Source organism: Heloderma suspectum, chromosome 1 (assembly GCF_057233095.1).
Source record: "Heloderma suspectum isolate Gila_16-S chromosome 1, 16-S_ref, whole genome shotgun sequence".
Taxonomy (NCBI): Eukaryota; Metazoa; Chordata; class Lepidosauria; order Squamata; family Helodermatidae; genus Heloderma; species Heloderma suspectum.
Genome location: NC_139458.1, coordinates 378449723 through 378471170, shown reverse-complemented (window position 1 = coordinate 378471170; position 21448 = coordinate 378449723). Strand labels below are relative to the sequence as shown.

Genomic DNA, 21448 nt, shown 5'->3' with positions numbered 1-21448 from the left:
GGTATGAAGTAATTTTTATACAAAAAAGTATAAATATGTGCTGATTTTAGAACACAGGAGCTTCTTATTAGAAGCTCACCAGGCCTGTGTACCTGTCAGCTGAATAGCCTATTCAGTACTGAATGGAGAACTTGGTAGGTAGAATGAGATCTCTCCTTTTTAAGCTATTAGGACAAGAAGTCTAAGAACAAGAAATGTTTAAGAAAGTCTATTCCCTGTTAAACTACTGAGATCTAAAAATCTTTTAAAAAGCTCTGTTTAACAAAAGAAATATTTTAATGCCATTTTATGCAAGTTATATTTTGATGTGATATTTCTAATAAAAATGAAAAATGCATCAAAAAGATGTTTCTTTACTAATTTTTGTTAGTACAAAACCAAAATTGAATCCATCTAAAACAATTTTTGGTGTACACTTTGTTTGCTATGTATTGATCAGCTATCGCCAGTTAACTGGCGGCCAAAGGCTTCTTAAATACTGGAACTGTAGACTGAAAACACTCCGCAAAGGCCCAAATCCGTAAGAAGTGGGCAAACAGCATGCTGGCTAACTCCCAAACAAGCCACAGTTAACAAACCGTGTGCTGTTTCATTGTGTGAACAGGTTCTGTTATGTGCCCAAGGACTTTGGCATGTCCAGTGGGTTTTTTTTTTTTTACTTTCCTCCCTTTAAATAATAGACGCCCATGCCGTATCACAAATTTACTTTTGAAACTCCTCTTAATTTTAAAAGCTTTGTCATGTGGAATGACATATGACAATGCTCTTCAAGGAACACACTCGAAACAGTCCCCCTAGGTATGATAAATTAGATGTGCAGCTCTTTTGATCCAGGCCAACAGGTTTAAACATACCTATGTATGGAGCAATCCTATGGCCACTAGACAGTGGCTAGACAGCCATAGGATATGTTGTTTTCTGGGAACTGACCTCTGAGCCGTCGCGCCGAGATCGGGTCCTGAAGAACCAACTTCCCCCCACTTCCAAGCTGCCTCGGAGGCAGCGCAGAACAGCCCCATCCGCCACGCTCGCAAGAGGAGTGTGGAGAGGCCGAAAAAGTGCGTGGCTGGGGGCGTTCCGGGGCGGGCAGAAATGCCTGTAAGACACATCCTACGTGTCGTACAGCAGCCTCCTTCCTCACTCCATGCTCCCACAGCTAGATAGCCATAATCGGCTGTCTAGCCAAAAATGCAGGGCAGGAGGTGCGCAGAGGGAACGATCCCCTCCGTGTTTCTCCTGCCCTGCTTTGGATAGGCGGTCACCTCTGAGTTCAGAGGCGGCCGCCTATCTCGATAGGATTGCGCCCTTAATTGCAAAAATAAACAACACTCATTAAGGGTGCAACCGTTTCTGGTTCCCATCTGCTAGACGGAAGTGTCCAACCTTGGAGGCTTCTAAGATTCCTATGTGCTGCTGGGCTGCTGCCAGCAGGGCAGGAGGAGCAATGGAGGCAATTTTCATCTCTCTAACCTCCTTTTAAAATGTTTCCACTAGACGGGTCTCTGAGCCTGCCTAGTGGAGTTGCGGCAATGGAAGCAGGCCCAGGGCTAGTGAGGCCACAGCATATCCTGGCCTCTCCTCCTCCCTTCCCTCCTTGGCCACTGGTATGCCCCCTTTTTCTCTCACTGACCTCGGAAGACGAACCATTGCAGAGCTTTCTGTAGTGTTTGGGAGGGAAGTGCAGGTGATGATCTTAGCAGGGGTTTTCACCTCCGAGGTCGTGACTCTGTGTATGACGGAAGAGAGAATTCCCAGTATCCTATGGCCCCTCAGAAAATATCTAGGGGCCATAGGATTGCACCCTAAATTACTTTAAAATAGCTGATTTGAGATAGTATTTTAAAATTTTATTTGCTGGCCAAAAAGGAAGGCACATAAATGCTTTTAAATGTTCAAGTCTCCTGAAATATATTATTTTACATTAAAAAAATTATACTTAGTAGGGTGCCAACATTTTTGCTTTTGCTTCCATCTTTTAGCGAAGATTATTCTTGACAATGTTTCAATAGCCTTTTAGGCTTTTTCTTGCAAGACCTTCTATAACCCTTCTCAGGCAGACACACATCCTGTTTATGGGCAAGGATAGTTGCTGCACAGGCCATTGTGGTGTAGCTGGCGTTAACTATTCTCATTCTTAATTTGCAGCTAACTAGTGCCAAAGGTTTACAACCAAGACCAGACAAATTTCTTCAAACTCCTACAGCTCTTATAGGGAATTAATTTTTGACAGGGTTACAACGCACATTTCAGTTCTGGAGTATGTTTTTCATCGAAAGAGACTTGAAATTAACCTTTTCTGTGTGAGGAAAATGGATTCTTTCACTATTTTGTTTAAGGGATTTGTTTCAATAATGAGTGAAGCATAAAGCTACATAAAAGCATGGCTTCCATTTTCACTTCAAATGAAGCCGAGCCATATTACCAACATGTACCCTACTCCAAACATATCATTTATTCTGAGTTATGCTGAAAACCACTTCAGCGATGTCTGACTGAAACACTGTCCTTCCACCCCAACTAGGTGTTTAGATTGGACTAGCTCCTGAAACCATGTAAGTACAACGTTCCACACCACATCATAGTAGATCAGTATGTATTTCCGAAGGCCCAATCTCAACAGCAATAAATCAGGAATTTGGATTTCTATGAAAAGGATTTAACTTTTTAACACCAGATCATAGGCGATAGCTGACAGCACAAGAATAGTTCCTGACCGAATGCTGTGTGTGCATGCTAATACAGTACTTACTCCCTTTTGAATATACAGCTGAAAACTAAAATGCTTTGAACAAGTCACTTGGCTTGGAGACAATGGTGTCATTCCACCAGCAGAAGGGAAACTGCTGGCAGAATAGATTTCCCCTCCTCACTATAGCCCCCCGCCGCCGTGTTCCCTTCTGGAGCAGATTTGGGGGGCTGAAGTGGGGAGGAGAGGATGGGAAATCCTGTTGTGCAAGTGGATTTCTGCTTACATGATGTTGGATCCAAGCCTTAGAGAGGTAATGTGCAGTTAGATACCTTTTGTGTGTGGTTAAACTATTAAAATTAGATTAGATGGAAGGCTCTCATTTTAAGTGTTTTAGACACTTAACATCTGGAACAAAGTGTTCACCAGTTTATTCCAAGAAAGTCAACCATACTTCATGTTCTAATAGTACTTGTAATCTTTCAGTGTAAGCCACATCTTAATTTTTTATCATCAATTTTTCATCCCACCATTCCTTGAAGGAGCTCAGGTGGGTCCTTAGGACATCTCCTTCAGGATTCCACGCTTCTTGATCTTCTTAAAAGACATGAGGGTATCTACATTAATCGGCCAAAAGAGGTTGCCAACAGATTTGGGATGACATGTGTTACAAGTACCATAAGGATTCCTTGTCAAAAGGGCCGGAAGCGTCTGTAGAAATTCTGAATAGTTGCCTAGAGGCAGCGATGGACTGGATGAAGGCAACTAAAATTTAATCCAGACAAGATGACTATCTCAGTTGTAGCAGTCTTGACTAATGTGTGAGTTGATGGTCATATTGTCCTGGATGGAGTCACACTTCCACTGAACGTTCAGGTACATAGAGGTGCTAATGGATCCAACATTGACCCTGGATTCTTAGGCCAGGAATGCTTTTTATCAGCTTAAAGTTGACCTGTCAACTATATCCTTTCCTACTGAAGGATATCCTGGGTGGATATCCTAGGTACCAATACATGCCATGGTAACCTCCAGCCTGTACTACTGCATTATGCTTGACCTGGTGCTCCCATTGAAGACTGTCTGGAAGCTTCAATTAGTGGATATGAAGCCATGCATTTAATTGAAGGAGTGGGACAAAGATAAGACATTACAAGAGTGCTAACAAAGCTATACTAGCCTTAGTTGCCAACCAGAAATGTGTGACTGCCAGAACCATGCTTTTCAGAGAAGGTATGGGGTCTTGTCCTTGACCTCGTGTTATGTTTCTGAGGCACAGCACAAGGTCAGGGGCAACCCCATATTCCCTCTGTAGCTCCAAAATAAGAAGGGGTTGCAGGGGTACACTGCAATGCAAAAGCAAGACTCGGTCCCCCCTTTGCTTGGAGCAGACTTACTTTGGCTCTGCATTTGCCAGGCCTCCAAGTGCACAGAGAAAGCTCACTCTCCTCCCCTAGTCAGCTCCAAGCTGGAAGGGGGAGGCGAAGGTCTGTGGCCTTGTTGAGACCAAATAAATCCCAAGCATCCTGCAAACACTGGATATGGATGAGGCAAGAATTGTCCCTGTTGTTCCAGAGTTAGGAGGAAGTCTGGGGCTTGTTGTGCTTCCCAGAGGCTGAGCACTCACCATTGTAAGCAAAACTGACAATGCAGACCCATGACTAAGAGCAAATACATTTTCTTAGCAACCATTACCCTTTGCCCAACAAAACGTAATAAAAATGGAAGCTGGTAGGCCATTGTTGTACACATTCTTAAAAACAGATTCCACACAGCTTTCTGGTACATAAGGACCACTAATCATCATTTGGTAAGAAACAGTTGTGTGAATCAGTCCCAAGAATCCATTTGAAACTTCAATTTTAAGACAGAACATACAAGCAACTCTTAGAGTTACACCAGAGACTGAGTAAACCAAGATGAAACATTGGAAAAATGAGATATTTTGAAGAATGAACTGTTTCAGCATTCTAAAATTGTATGCCAGATCAAACAGCACTCTGCTGTAATCCTACTTCCATGCTATAAAGAACTCATAGTCTTCCTGACCAAATGACTCACAGAAGATATACCTGGCCAAAGACAAACGAGAGGGAGATGGTCTTTGGGCACACACCAGCCAGTTGTCTACAGTGCTGCCAGAGAAAATACCGACCAAGTGAGAGAAAGAAAGAGGAACCAAGAGAACTGTGTCTGGGGAAACCTTATTCCACATTCCAAAAATGTATATTGCTATGTTTTTTGGAGTACAAGACTGCCACTGATTTACAGGCATGGCATGTAGCTCAAAGTGTTACAGATAGGTGAAATAAAATGTAATCTAACTGAAGGGAGAAAGGACAGCCAAGGTTTGCATGTCAACACTTCACAGTTGTTGCATTAGAACACTCTGCATTAACCAGCTGTACTATACCATCTTTAGAAGGGAGAAAACAGAATGCTTATCTGAATAGTATTATATTACAAAGGCTATAGTTAGAAAAGTTACACTCGGGTTGACTTGGCTATAAGACAGTAAAGTGCAGGAGGAAATGGGTGTCGACGTATAGTTTACCCTTACCAGGTACACAAAAGCCAGTTGTATTGGGGGAGGGAAGACACATCTGGCAACCTGTAGTACACACAAGTCATTGCTGTTGGGGTTGGTGGATTAAGACCTCTCAGACTTCACATCACAAGAGCAAATCTGCCCTCTGAGAGACTGCTCTGAAGCTTTTCACAGCACTGATGAGCTGTTGAGTATGGCTGCAGGCATGGCAAAAGGGTACTGGATTCAGTCATGTGGCTCCTTTCTAAACTCTTGGTACTGATGTGCTGCACACACACAGGATGGGCTTCCTCCCTCCTGCCTTGTGTTATAACTGATTGACACAAATGCCGTCAGAGGCTTCTGCTCTCCCACAGAAATTAGATTGACCTGCATTTGAGATTTCTTCATTTTGTCATAAGGATGGGATAGGCTTAAGACATCTTCTGCTCACAAAAGGCTGTTTTACACCTCAAACTAGAACCTAGTGTGAAAACTTTCCACACAAATAGAAGCATGTGAACTACAATAGGGTCTACCTAATAAAGGACTGTGGGTGCAATCCTACTGGGATTCCCGTCAGCCTCCAAACTCAGAGGCTGATAGGAATACTACGCAGAACAGCAGCAGCACAGAGGCAATCTTTGCCTCTGCGTTCCCCCGCCCCCCCGCTCTGTATTTCAGCTAGATGGGCATTTTCACCCGTGTCGCTGAGGCTTCGGGGAGGGGGAGGGACAGAGGCTGGGGATAGCTTGTATCTCTGCTTCCTCAGTCCCCTCCCCGACCATGGGAATGCCCTCATTCCCTCCTCTCCAAGGTCGCTGTTGTGGCCTCAGAGAGGCAGTCAGCATGGTTCTCTCCATGCTGGCTGCAAGGAAGCGGGGGGAGGGCAGGGAGCTTGGACTCCTGGGACTGAGGTTGGAGTGCTGTCTTCCGACCTCAGATGCAGGAATCCAAAGTAGCCTATCTAGGGGCCACAAGATTGCTCTCTAAGTTAACTTTATGCGGGCTGTTGCACATGCCTTGCAAAAACTTCAAGGAGCTATTTTCATTCTGCTCATGGTTCTCTGGATCCAACCCAAAACTATTTTTCTTAACAACGTATCCCTGTTAATTTATCTATAATACAGTGGTTGTTGGGGAGAATGTTTAAAAAATTGAGTCTCGGGGGAAGTTATGATATGTATTGGACTAGAAGAGGTGCAGAGGTGAGAAAAAGTATGTACAGACCTTTTCCCTTCCTACATGCCAACAGGATTTGAGCACTTATGAAAAATAAGGATCAACAGAAGTGGAATGCAGAGCTAGCTTCACCATCTGGTTCACCTTCGAACCAGATAATATTCTAACAGTTATGACAGCAATCCCTCCCCTTGATGTTATCCTTTTAAATTCTACTATCTGATTTTCTAGTGTTTTCCTATGCTTCATCAAGCAAGTGAAGGCAAGCAGAAAAAACTGAACAGAAAGGCAAAGTTTAAATTGTAAGATTATTAAAAGTTTCTCATAAGTTGGAAATATTTGAAGAATGAACACAGGAAAGTATTCCAACCCTATTTTTATACTTTACAAAGGAAAACACTGAACTCATCTATATACTTTTAAGAAATAAAAATTGAAAGTTTATTAAAACAAGAATTGTTTTTACCCCTGTATTTTCATCCATGGCCAAATACTATAAAGAAAGCCAGGGAAACTGATCTGAACTCATTTCCATTTAAACTGATAATTTAAAAGGATACAAGATGAGCCTTTTAACTATATTTATGTTTTCACTAACTACTTTTCTGAATTATTTTCTTAAGAAAATTCTTAATGGTTCCTAAAATCACCAAATCATATTAAGGTGATAGTTTCCATGTCAAAAGTTTGATAAAAGCTCAGCACAGCAGATTTGTTTAAAAAACACAATGAGAAACAATAGACTTCCGCCTGCTTTAGAAACTGTCATGTAAGTTCTCCATTAAAAGTAAATTTTGATTTGAAATGGTAGTTTTAAGGACTCTGGCATGGATTCTGAGGTCCTTCCATCACTTTTGCAAATCTCCCCTTCCCCTATGCCACCTCCCATGCTGTTCTGGAAGGTCACCCAAGCCTTCAGAGCAGATTTGCAGGGGAACAGGACACTGCAGGGGGAATCTGTGAATACCCCCAATATTTCCACCAGCAGGAGTGTCCCATGACTGAATGTCCTGAGCAGGACCTTAATACCCAAGCCTCTGCGTGACAGTGCATTTGTGATGGAAGATACTTACAGTACAATCCTATACATGCCTACACAGAAGTAAGCTCCACTGAGTTCAATGGGACTTATTTTCAGGTATGTATAGGGTTGCAGCCTAAATGAGCCTACATTTTGTATGTTCTGTACCCTACTGGCTCATTCGCCCTCTTTTCCCATAATTCTTTTTTCAGTCTGTATTTGTTCATGCTGAACAGTCATAATTCTTACGTGTTAACAATGCAAGATCAGTGATCACCAGCACCTGTATATGTGGAATCCTGCTTTGAAGAGTAGGATCTGGAAAGTAATAGCTCCTGCCTTTGCACAGGTTGATCCTCAACTCCCCATATTTGTTGACTTGGGCATGTTCGCTCACTGCAAACAGTTCTCTCTCACACATAGGAAGTTTGTTCATACATTTCTAAAACCAATACTTTGTTTGGGTAGTTAAATTGTGTTCAAACCAACATTTTTCTCAAACAATAAGAAATTGTTCTATGAGCCACTGTTTGCAAAACTGACATCTAAGAAGTAACTAATATGTTTTAACTAAATTTGTAAAGGTTTTTTTTTGGGGTGGGGAATCACCAAGAAATGAACAATTATTATCCTTTGTGTTTAGTCGGTATTCCACACTATCACACACAAAAGCTACAATCAAAAATCCATTTGTGGGGGTTCAGATTTCTATTCCCCTTCATGGATCACTGCCTTGATGTGGCGAAGGGGCTTGCGTAACTCAGTGAAGCCATAAGCTATGCTGTGCAGGGCCACCCAAGACGGACAGGTCATGGCGGAGAGTTCTGACAAAATGTGGTCCACTGGAGAAGGAAATGGCAACCCACTCCAGTATTCTTGCCAAGAAAACCCCATGGAACGTATCACAAGGCTAAAAGAGATGACGCTGGAAGATGAGCCCCTCAGTTCGGAAGGTGTCCAATATGCTACTGGGGAAGAGCAGAGGGTATTTCCAAGTAGCGCGAGAAAGAGTGAAGCGGCTGGGCCAAAGCTGAAAGGACACTCAGCTGTGGATGTGTCTGGTGGTGAAAAGAAAATCCGATGCTGTAAAGAACAATATTGTTTAGGAACCTGGAATGTCAGATCAATGAATCAAGGTAAGCTGGAGGTGGTCAAACATGAGATGGCAAGATTGAACATCGACATCTTGGGAATCAGCGAACTAAAATGGACAGGCATGGGCGAATTTAATTCAGGTGACCATCATATCTACTACTGTGGGCAAGAATCCCTTAGAAGAAATGGAGTAGCACTCATAGTCAACAAAAGGGTGGGAAAAGCAGTACTGGGGTACAATCTCAAAAACGATAGAATGATCTCAGTATGAATCCAAGGCAAACCATTCAACATCACAGTAATTCAGGTCTATGCCCCAACCACTGAGGCCAAAGAAGCTGAGGTTGATCGGTTCTATGAAGATCTACAACACCTTCTAGAACTTTCTGCTTCATTGACTACGCTAAAGCCTTTGATTGTGTGGATCACAACAAACTGTGGCAAATTCTTAAAGTGATGGGAGTACCAGACCACCTTACCTGTCTCCTGAGAACCCTCTACGAGGGTCAAGAAGCAACAGTAAGAACCAGACATGGAACAACTGAGTGGTTCAAAATTGGGAAAGGAGTACGACAAGGCTGCATATTGTCGCCCTGCTTATTTAACTTATATGCAGAGTACATCATGAGAAACACCGGGTTGGATGAATCACAGGTCGGAATTAAGATTGCCGGGAGAATTATCAACAACCTCCGATATGCAGACGATACCATCCTAATGGCAGAAAGCGAAGAGGATCTCAAGAGCCTCTTGTTGAGGGTCAAAGAGGAGAGTGCAAAAGCTGGTTTGAAACTCAACATTAAAAAAACTAAGATCAGGGCATCTGGCCCCATCACTTCCTGGCATATAGAAGGGGAAGAAATGGAAGCAGTGACAGATTTTACTTTCTTGGGCTCCAAGATCACCGCAGACGGTGACTGTAGCCATGAAATTAAAAGACGCTTGCTCCTTGGGAGGAAAGCTATGGCAAACCTAGACAGCATAGTAAGAAGCAGAGACATCACCTTGCCGACAAAGGTCCGTCTAATCAAAGCTATGGTTTTCCCAGTAGTAATGTATGGCTGTGAGAGCTGGACTATAAGGAAGGCTGAGCGTTGAAGAATTGATGCTTTCGAACTGTGGTGCTGGAGAAGACTCTTACGAGTCCCCTGGACTGCAAGGAGGTCAAATCAGTCCATCCTAAAGGAAATCAACCCTGAGTGCTCATTGGAAGGACAGATACTGAAGCTGAAGCTGAAATATTTTGGCCACCTAACGCGAAGAGAAAACTCTCTGGAAAAGACCCTGATGCTGGGAAAGACTGAAGGCAAAAGGAGAAGGGGATGACAGAGGATGAGATGGCTAGATAGCATCACCAATGCAATGAATATGAACTTGAGCACGCTCCGGGAGAGAGCGCAGGACAGGAAGGCCTGGTGTGCTATGGTCCATGGGGTCACGAAGAGTCGGACACGACTGAACGACTGAACAACAACAACAAGACTTCTATTTCTTAAACAACAGACTTCCATATTGTGTAACAAGCTGCTTTTGAAGTTCAGGGCTATTTTAAGAGCAGTGTGTGGCACTGGGGTCCTGCTCTAGTTAAAAGCCCTGCTGGGTGGCTTAAGTTACCCCTGGGGCAGGCCTAAAGTAGTTCTTTGGATTGCAACCAAAATCTGAAAAGCATTTTTTTTCTTAGGAGTAGGTCACTATCTACACTGTTCTCCAGTCTAGAGCACGAGTTCTAATTCAAATGTGTCTCCACCAAGCACATATGTTAGATGTTTGAGGGTACATGCGACAGAAGCACATAATGGAGAAAACAGATGAAAATGTGTATGCGCAAGTCCCATTGCTGTTTTTTAATAAGTCTTTTAATTTCTTCTGAATGTTGTAGTTTATGTTTTCGGTTCATGTAAGTTTCCTGGAACAACAGGGAGAAGAGGATATAAATATTTTAAATAAATGAAGTCTAAGATATATGGGCCTCTTCTTCAGGAGTATTTAACATAAAACACATACGTTCTAAGTATCAGTGGGTCCTGCAAAGTATCATCTCCCTTGATCTGGAATTTTTGTGCAAGGTCGACATGGTTACTGTCGCTCTGACCTATAATGACCATGCTGAAATGGTGACTCATGATTCACTTTAAAGGATCTGCATGGATTATGATGCTTCAAGGTATCTTGAAAGGCCTCCCTTCTTCAGTATAGCTATGTTTAAGCAGATATCAGATGAATGTATGACAACCATCTAACCAGCCTGCAGATTTAGGAATCCACATGTAGGCTGAGAAGATGCCTGCTCACACATACACACAACAGTGTATATGATGCTGGACGAGTGAAGGTCAAATATCGACCCTGACTTAACTGACTAATCCTCCTGTAATCAATGGCTGTATAAACCAAAAAGGGACTTGCAATCATGAGATATTTTATAGTGTTGGCAGATATCGTGGAAGCTCCTGACAGAAAGCAACTGAGAGCTAGAAATTTTAGTTCTGCTTTTCTAGTTGTGACAGACCTTTGATTTCCTGAAACTGCAGTAAGGCTTAGAGAGTTGGCACAAAAAAGATTCTTTCAAAAGATTCTTCCCAATGCCCGCTTTCTATTGTGAAATGTATTGCAGAACAAATAATATGAATATCGATATTATAATTAGCAACAAGTATCATGGATGACTACAAGCAACACATCATCCACATGTGGTAAAAATTAGCCTTCCTGAAATTAAGCAGATGATGTGACACAGATCTCCACGGAGCGACAGCTGATGTACTGGTACACTACCTTTCAAATGATCAGCCGCTAGATGGCAGAGTAATAATATATTGCTCATTTCCTTTATGAAGAATTTGCCCCAAAGATAACATTACTTCAAGAAGCACACATAAAATTGTGTATGAAGAACATCATACAAAGCTACGCTTCTGCCACAAAGTGCATATGGCTATTATAATTTATTTCTTCCCTGGTAACATCTCTACTGCAGTGTTCAGTTAATACTTCAGCATGCTCAGCAAAGCAATTCATAAAGCCAACCTCTTAATCAAGCCTTTCTAATATTGTAATTTTAAAACAGCTAGATTAGAAATCAAAGGGAATACTGTGCATTCATCAAGTTCACTGTGGCGGGATTTCTGTTGTATTTCATCTAGTAATTAAAAGTGTGCAGACAGCACACGGAGCAAGATACGAAGGGAATTCTGATCAATACAAAGGAGCCCTTAAAATACAGAAATCTCTACACAGCTTCTGGATTTCAAGCATGGGAAGGAGAATTTTTTGATAATATACTTATTAAGGTGGTAATTATATTCTGAGAAATACGGTTAGTGCTCCTGGGAAAAGGCATGAACCCATTTTCATAGGACACTCAGGTACCAAGAGCAGGAAGCTAGCCATTCAGTATACATCACCAATAGTAGCCTGTCACCCACATCAGCTATTTGGAGGCCCCTGAACCCAGAAAGAACTTTATGAGGACATGGCCTACATTCTAGCCAACAGCAGTATTTTAAATCTTCAAAATGTTTAGCAATTTGTCTTATTTATCCTAAAACCTCTTGGTCAGTGGGATTTCTGAGGTTAGAGATACAGCAGTTTGTCTAAGACAATGACTCCAATGGCAACACATTATTCACTAGCTGAGACATTATTCACTGGCTGTAGTCTTATACAATCACCAGGATTGTAGCTACATGCCACACATAAGCCAAGGACAACACATTATGCAAATAGTGTAGAGCTATGAACAGTTCCAGGTAAATACAAGAAGGAATTTTCAAGAAATACTTCTGCATAAACGGTGTGACTTGGATGCAGAGTCTGTCTCCTGTGGAGGAAGGACTCCTTCCATCCATGAAAGGCTTCAGATCTAGCAGAGCATTTATGCTGGTAGAATGGGGGAGGAGGCAATCTTTGCTGAATCCCCCCTCCTCTCCCTCGAGTTCCCTATGCCCCTTGCAAATCTGCTCTAGTGGGGTTGGAGACACTCTGGAACAGTGTGGGAGGTGGTCCTTGGGGGGAGGGATTACTTACTACCACCCCATGTCCCACCAGCCAGAGCAACATGGACAGAATTTTTCACAAGGAGTGTTTCTACTGGCAGGGGGGAAATGCTGGATCCCAGACATAGACATAGACCTTTCTACATGATTGTGAACCCTAATCATGCAGTATTGTGTGCAAAAGTCCACGCTAGGGACATAGAGATTTTGTGAAATCTGTTCTGTCTGTGTTTCACGGATTGTCAAACTTCTTTCATTCCATTATCCGGTCATTGACTGAACCCAATTTTTGTACAAGAATTTCATTCGTTTGCAAATGTGCATTTGCACACATGTGAAAATCCACTCCCCACCCGCATAAAAAGTCTGCAAGACTGCGGAATCTGTGTGACTCAGAAAAAGCCAGTCTGCTATGGCATCCGCAGGATGGAGTCATAGAAATCCTATCTAATTTGAATCCACTGAGGGTTTCATAGAATAGTAGGGTTGGAAGAGGCCTATAAGACCATCGAGTCCAACCCCCGTCCAACTCGGGAAGTTTCTCTGACTTCCCGAGTATGTACGCATAAATGTGCATAGAAGCCCCTTTCTGATCCTCCACTTAACAAGAGGTAGTTTGGAAGGCTCCCCACCCCACCAAATTGTTTAGTATACCTGTGGAGGGAGAAGGGATTAAATAACATTCCAAGCAATGCAAACGAAAATATAGGTAAGTTGCTTACTGATGTAAAAGCAAGCAGCTCCTCTTCAGTGAGCTTATGGACTGGGTTGTTCCTCTGAAAGTTTATGCTGTAAAAAAATAAAAATCATATGCGGAGTATTATTTTTTTCTTTGCACTAAATATTGTTAGCCACCTTGGGCATCATTGTATGAAAAAGTGGGGTACACACTTATTAAAATAAAAATGTCAACCAGCTAAAATGAAATTAATCCACAGCATGCTGTTACATAAGCCTCTAGGTCTGCAAGTCTTAAAACCAGTTAAACACAGATATCCTGAAATACATTCTTAAAACTTATGTGAGACAGCCAGGAAAGCTCAGACAACTTTTACATATGTCTCTTCTGTTAGACTGAAAGAACTGTTAAACCAAAGTAGTCACAACATAGTTCATTGCTCTATGAGTAGAAAGCAGAGCGCAGAAGCCTCTTTGCATGTAAATGTTCTCAGAATAGATCTGTAGTGCTACCAGGCCCCTCAACCAGCCCTGTGAGTCAGTACATGCACGGAGCCTCCCTTGCCCTGAGAAGTTTTCCACTGACAAGATTTTGCAAAACAGTCTTTTTGCTGTAGCTAGACATGCATGAAAACATGGAGGAAAAACTTGATGGAACCAAGGTATTATCTTACCACATTCCAAGGATAACAGCAAGCTCTTCTGCACATAGGTCAGGCATCTGGTTCTGATGAGATTCCATAAACTTTATTTCATTTAACACTGTGTCATCATCTAAAGCATAATTCTGTTGGGAAATACACATAAGAGATAAATTATATCTAAAATTGTTAATCTGTTTGGAAGTTGCAGTAATAATAATAAAAATCTTGAACAGCAGCATCAGATTTCAACTTGGCCAGGAATACACGTTTTCCACTTGACTAAACAGTAGAAAAGATTCTGTTGACTAGCAAATAGCAACTGTGATGAAGAGGATTTTTTAAAAAGTAGGATGCGTGTCAAAACTGCAGAACTGGGAATGAAGAATAAAAGTTCTTTTAAAGAACAGAACAGTTTAGAAATATTCTCCATCTGTCATATGAATCTGTAAAATCAACGGTTTTCTACCTGTGCTCCAGGAAATCGTGAGCTTCCTTACAAGATTATGAAGGGTTTCTCTATGAGAAAAATCAGTGGTGGCACACAAGCTTTCTTGAAATACTATTTGTCCACCATACTGATTTTCCCTTGCAGTGTATTTATTTTAAAACAGTTGTATCCTCCCTTTCTGTTTTAGGGAACATTCAAGGTACCTGCAGTGTGCAGCTGCAAGTGAGAGTTGAGTGTTAAAAGTTGTGCGCCCTTGCATTTAATGTTCATGTGACCAAGGATGCATGGCTCAGCTCATAGAATCCTTTCTAATGCAAGGTGGCAAAGGATTTCTATCTAAACGAACACCTGGTGATACACAAAAATATATATATTTGAAACCAGATGGAAGCATGAAAGTGATTTTCTGAATACCATCAGGATCCAGACAGGTTCTTGCTACAGTGTTCAAAGCTTTATGGATTTATTAATCATTGCTAAAGAATATTATTTTACTCCATGTGATTATCATTTTACGCTGCCCAATTAAGGCGTAAAATTACATTGTACAAGAAATGTCAATAGCTATGCGACACACACACATATACACACATGAACACGCGCGCGCCTGCACACACTAGGCCGTCTTCATTTCTATCAGCTTTCAAAAACTGCACTTATCCTTTTATATAAGAGAGCAATTACACACAGGCAAACACGACAATCTATGGATAGGTTAGGAAGTGCATTACATTCCAAAAGAAAATAATTCTGCTTTAGTTCTATACCTTAGTTAACTCTTCTAGTGGAGTAGGTGCTGGACTAAGCTCCCGGTGAGGAAGGAGGATGTTATCTTTCCTTTGAACATCTAATACGAGCTGTGCTACACATTTTTCCTGAAATTTTGTCCGTTTTCCCAGAGCACCTGCAAAATTTAATCATTAAGATGAAACAGAAATTCCATCAGAAATTCAGAAGAACTTATAGTTTAAAGGTACACATGTGCATATCTTTATACCTATAAAGGCACAGTAGACTGAAGGCACATAGGGTTGTATCCAATGTTAGTCCTACTTTGATTTTAATTTGGCCACCTGATGCAAAGAGAAAACTCCCTGGAAAAGACCCTGATGCTGGGAAAGACTGAAGGCAAAAGGAGAAGGGGACGGCAGAGGATGAGATGGCTATATAGCATCACCGATGCAATGAATATGGACTTGAGCACACTCGGGAGAGAGCGCAGGACAGGAAGGCCTGGCGTGCTATGGTCCATGGGGTCACGAAGAGTCGGACACGACTGAACGACAGCAACAAAAATTCTAAATAGCACATTGGATACAACACGTAATGAGGCATCCTTGATGTGGTTAAACAGGCCTGAGTCAGACCAGTTCTTGGATGGAACATGGCATGAAAACCCCATCTTTACCATCTTCAGTCTCATGATGGAGGAAACGAAGGATCTAAACGTCATAATCATAATAAATACGTAAAATAAAATACACAATTTGGCAAAAAGATATATTAATATCCAGTGCCCTTGTGTTTTACAATATAAGCATGGTGGTTAATTAAATAAAATGATTGACGCATCAACACATTTGACGACTCACAGAATTCACAACTAAATGCCCAGTTTATTCCAACAAGTGCCCTATATGGCTTAGGCTCTGAGTACTTGAAGGACTGCCTCCTTCCACATGAACAGTGCCTCTGCCATTAGAGATAAGGCAGGTCGCGATTGGTTAAAGGCTTTTTTGATGATAGCACCCCAACTGCATTAGCTTCTGATGCCAGGCTAAGAGGCGTTTTTTTTTGCCAAGGCATGTGTACACAGGTGTGTATATTTGTTGTTGTTCAGTCGTTCAGTCGTGTACGACTCTTCGTGACCCCATGGACCATAGCAAGCCAGGCCTTCCTGTCCTGCGCTCTCTCCCGGAGCGTGCTCAAGTTCATATTCATTGCATCCGTGATGCTATCTAGCCATCTCCTCCTCTGCCGTCCCCTTCTCCTTTTGCCTTCAGTCTTTCCCAGCATCAGGGTCTTTTCCAGAGAGTTTTCTCTTCGCATTAGGTGGCCAAAATATTTCAGCTTCAGCTTCAGTATCTGTCCTTCCAATGAGCACTCAGGGTTGATTTCCTTTAGGATGGACTGATTTGACCTCCTTGCAGTCCAGGGGACTCGTAAGAGTCTTCTCCAGCACCACAGTTCGAAAGCATCAATTCTTCGGCGCTCAGCCTTCCTTATAGTCCAGCTCTCACAGCCATACATTACTACTGGGAAAACCATAGCTTTGATTAGACGGACCTTTGTCGGCAAGGTGATGTCTCTGCTTCTTACTATGCTGTCTAGGTTTGCCATAGCTTTCCTCCCAAGGAGCAAGCGTCTTTTAATTTCATGGCTACAGTCACCGTCTGCGGTGATCTTGGAACCCAAGAAAGTAAAATCTGTCACTGCTTTCATTTCTTCCCCTTCTATATGCCAGGAAGTGATGGGGCCAGATGCCATGATCTTCGTTTTTTTAATGTTGAGTTTCAAACCAGCTTTTGCACTCTCCTCTTTCACCCTCAACAAGAGGCTCTTGAGATCCTCTTCGCTTTCTGCCATTAGGGTGGTATCGTCTGCATATCGGAGGTTGTTGATAATTCTCCCAGCAATCTTAATTCCGACCTCTGATTCATCCAACCCGGCATTTCTCATGATGTACTCTGCATATAAGTTAAATAAGCAGGGTGACGATATGCAGCCTTGTCGTACTCATTTCCCAATTTTGAACCAATCGGTTGTTCCATGTCTGGTTCTGACTGTTGCTTCTTGACCCTCGTACAGGTTTCTCAGGAGACAGGTAAGGTGGTCTGGTACTCCCATCACTTTCAGAATTTGCCACAGTTTGTTGTGATCCACACAATCAAAGGCTTTAGCGTAGTCAATGAAGCAGAAGTAGACGTTTTTCTGGAATTCTCTTGCTTTCTCCATGATGCAGCGAATGTTGGCGATTTGATCTCTAGTTCCTCTGCCTCTTCGAAACCCAGCTTGTACTTCCGGTAGTTCTCGGTTCGCATACTGCTGAAGCCTAGCTTGTAGGATTTTGAGCATCACCTTGCTGGCATGTGAAATGAGCGCAATTGTGCGGTAGTTTGAACACTCTTTGGCGTTACCCTTCTTTGGAATTGGAATGTAAACTGACCTTTTCCAGTCTTGTGGCCACTGTTGAGTGTTCCAGATTTGTTGGCATATTGAATGCAGCACTTTAACAGCATCATCTTTTAGGATTTTAAATAGCTCGGCTGGAATATTGTCATCTCCGCTAGCTTTGTTGTTACTAATGCTTCCTAAGGCCCACTTGACTTCACTCTCGAGGATGTCCAGCTCAAGTTCAGTGACCGCACTCTCATGGCTATCAGGGACATTCAGATCTTTCCTGTATAGTTCTTCTGTGTATTCTTGCCACCTCTTCTTAATCTCATCTGCTTCTGTTAGGTCCCTGCCTTCTCCGTCCTTTATCATGCCCGTCTTTGCACAAAACGTTCCCTTGAGATCTCGGATTTTCTTGAAGAGATCTCTAGTCTTTCCCATTCTGTTGTTTTCCTCTATTTCTTTGCATTGTTCATTTAAGAAGGCCTTCTTGTCTCTCCTTGCTATTCTCTGGAACTCTGCATTCAGTTGGGTATATCTTCCCCTTTCTCCCTTGCTTTTCGCTTCCCTTCTTTCGTGAGCTACTTGTAAAGCCTCATCAGACAGCCACTTTGCTTTCTTGCATTTCTTTTTCTTTGGGATGGATATTGTTGCTGCCTCCTGAACAATGTTACGGACCTCCATCCATAGTTCCTCAGGCACTCTGTCTATCAGGTCTAATCCCTGAAATCTATTCCTCACCTCCACTGTATATTCATCAGGGATATGATTTAGGTCATACCTGAACGGTTTAGTGGTTTTCCCGACGTTCTTCAATTTCAGCCGAAATTTTGCAAGAAGCAGCTCATGATCTGAGCCACAGTCAGCTCCAGGTCTTGTTTTTACTGACTGTATGGAGCTTCTCCATCTTTGGCTGCAAAGGACATAATCAATCTGATTTCGATATTGACCATCTGGTGACGTCCATGTGTAGAGTCGCCTCTTGTGCTGTTGGAAAAGAGTGTTTGCTATGATCAGCATGTTCTCTTGGCAAAACTCTATTAGCTTTTGTCCTGCTTCATTTTGTACATGAAGGCCATGCCTGCCTGTTATCCTAGTGATTTCTTGACTTCCTACTTTAGCATTCCAATCCCCTATGATGAAGAGGACATCTTTGTTTGGTGTTAGTTCTAGAAGGTGTTGTAGGTCTTCATAGAACCGATCAACCTCAGCTTCTTCAGCCTCAGTGGTTGGGGCATAGACTTGAATTACTGTGATGTTGAATGGTTTGCCTTGGATTCGTACTGAGATCATTCTATCATTTTTAAGATTGTACCCCAGTACTGCTTTTCCCACCCTTTTATTGACTATGAGTGCTACTCCATTTCTTCTAAGAGATTCTTGCCCACAGTAGTAGATATGATGGTCACCTGAATTAAATTCGCCCATGCCTGTCCATTTTAGTTCGCTGATTCCCAAGATGTCGATGTTCAATCTTGCCATCTCATGTTTGACCACCTCCAGCTTACCTTGATTCATTGATCTGACATTCCAGGTTCCTAAACAATATTGTTCTTTACAGCATCGGATTTTCTTTTCACCACCAGACACATCCACAGCTGAGTGTCCTTTCGGCTTTGGCCCAGCCGCTTCACTCTTTCTGGCGCTACTTGGAAATACCCTCTGCTCTTCCCCAGTAGCATATTGGACACCTTCCGACCTGAGGGGCTCATCTTCCGGCGTCCTATCTTTTAGCCTTGTGATACGTTCCATGGGGTTTTCTTGGCAAGAATACTGGAGTGGGTTGCCATTTCCTTCTCCAGTGGACCACATTTTGTCAGAACTCTCTGCCATGACCTGTCCGTCTTGGGTGGCCCTGCACGGCATAGCTTATGGCTTCACTGAGTATATACATATATACATATGTATATACATATATAAAATTATAGTTAAAATAATTATTCTAGTCTACCAAAACATGTACCACTTGTACTTAAATCTTCAAACATAACCAAATAATTACAAACAAAACCAATCAGCTAGCTGAATGCTTAATTTGCCATATTTAATCATACTGTAAGTACAAAGTGAAGTAGTTTGGGGGTTGTTTTTACCATACACTTTCAAAGAGATGCTATAGTTTTAGCTACATTATAATGAACAAAGCCCCCTTCATGGATCACTGCCTTGTTGTGGCGAAGGGGCTTGCGTAACTCAGTGAAGCCATAAGCTATGCTGTGCAGGGCCACCCAAGACGGACAGGTCATGGCGGAGAGTTCTGACAAAATGTGGTCCACTGGAGAAGGAAATGGCAACCCACTCCAGTATTCTTGCCAAGAAAACCCCATGGAACGTATCACAAGGCTAAAAGAGATGACACCGGAAGATGAGCCCCTCAGTTCGGAAGGTGTCCAATATACTACTGGGGAAGAGCAGAGGGTATTTCCAAGTAGCGCCAGAAAGAGTGAAGCGGCTGGGCCAAAGCCGAAAGGACACTCAGCTGTGGATATGTCTGGTGGTGGAAAGAAAATCCAGTGCTGTAAAGAACAATATTGTTTAGGAACCTGGAATGTAAGAGCAATGAATCAAGGCAAGCTGGAGGTAGTCAAACATGAGATGGCAAGACTGAACATCGACATCCTGGGAATCAGCAAACTAAAATGGACAAGCGTGGGCGAATTTAATTCAGGTGACCATTATATCTACTACTGTGGGCAAGAATCCCTTAGAAGAAATGGAGTAGAACTCATAGTCAATAAAAGGGTGGGAAAAGCAGTACTGGGGTACAATCTTAAAAACGACAGAATGATCTCAGTACGAATCCAAGGCAAACCATTCAACATCACAGTAATTCAAGTCTATGCCCCAACCCTGAGGCCGAAGAAGCTGAGGTTGATCGGTTCTATGAAGACCTACAACACCTTCTAGAACTAACACCAAAAAAAGATGTCCTCTTCATCATAGGGGATTGGAATGCTAAAGTAGGAAGTCAAGAGATCACTGGGATAACAGGCAAGCATGGCCTTGGTGTACAAAATGAAGCAGGACAAAGGCTAATAGAGTTTTGCCAAGAGAACACGCTGATCATAGCAAACACTCTTTTCCAACAGCACAAGAGGTGACTCTACACATGGACATCACCAGATGGTCAATATCAAAATCAGATTGATTACGTACTTTGCAGCCAAAGATGGAGAAACTCTATTTGTTGTTGTTCAGTCGTTAAGTCGTGTCCGACTCTTCGTGACCACATGGACCATAGCACGCCAGGCCTTCCTGTCCTCCGCTCTCTACAGTCAGTAAAAACAAGACCTGGAGCTGACTGTGGCTCAGATCATGAGCTTCTTGTTGCAAAATTTCAGCTTAAATTGAAGACCATAGGGAAAACCACTAAACCATTCAGGTATGACCTAAAACATATCCCTTATGAATATACAGTGGAGGTGAGGAATAGATTTAAGGGACCAGACCTGACAGACAGAGTGCCTGAGGAACTATGGACGGAGGTCTGTAACATTGTTCAGGAGGCAGCAACTAAATCTATCCCGAAGAAAAAGAAATGCAAGAAAGCCAAGTGGCTGTCTGATGAGGCTTTACAAGTAGCTGAGGAAAGAAGGGAAGTGAAAAGCAAGGGAGAAAAGGGAAAATATATCCAACTGAATGCAGAGTTCCAGAGAATAGCAAGGAGAGACAAGAAGGCCTTCTTAAATGAACAATGCAAAGAAATTGAGGAAAACAATAGAATGGGAAAGACTAGAGATCTCTTCAAGAAAATCCGAGATATCAAGGGAACATTTTGTGCAAAGACAGGCATTATAAAGGACAAAGAAGGCAGGGACCTAAGAGAAGCAGATGAGATTAAGAAGAGGTGGCAAGAATACACAGAAGAACTATACAGGAAAGATCTGAATGTCCCTGATAGCCATGATAGTGCAGTCACGGAACTTGAGCCGGACATCCTAGAGAGTGAAGTCAAGTGGGCCTTAGGAAGCATTAGTAACAACAAAGCTAGCGGAGATGACAGTATTCCAGCTGAGCTATTTAAAATCCTAAAAGATGATGCTGTTAAAGTGCTGCAC

The 21448-nt window shown here is 42.4% G+C and overlaps 1 protein-coding gene across 9 annotated transcripts in view; it reads right to left on the bottom strand.

The window, feature by feature from the left end:
• The window catches only part of TTC27 (tetratricopeptide repeat domain 27), a 150909-nt gene that overhangs the window by 103973 nt on the left and 25488 nt on the right, over positions 1-21448 (bottom strand). For all 9 annotated transcript variants that reach the window (XR_014786841.1, XR_014786842.1, XM_084828391.1 and 6 more), the window contains exons 7-9: positions 15044-15180; positions 13859-13971; positions 13229-13295 (exon numbers count right to left, since the gene is read on the bottom strand). Coding sequence is in view for 7 of the 9 variants with exons in the window: in XM_084828391.1 (XP_084684517.1) it covers positions 13229-13295; positions 13859-13971; positions 15044-15180 (317 nt within the window). In the remaining 2 variants the exon portion in view is untranslated. The remainder of the gene's footprint in view (positions 1-13228; positions 13296-13858; positions 13972-15043; positions 15181-21448) is intronic.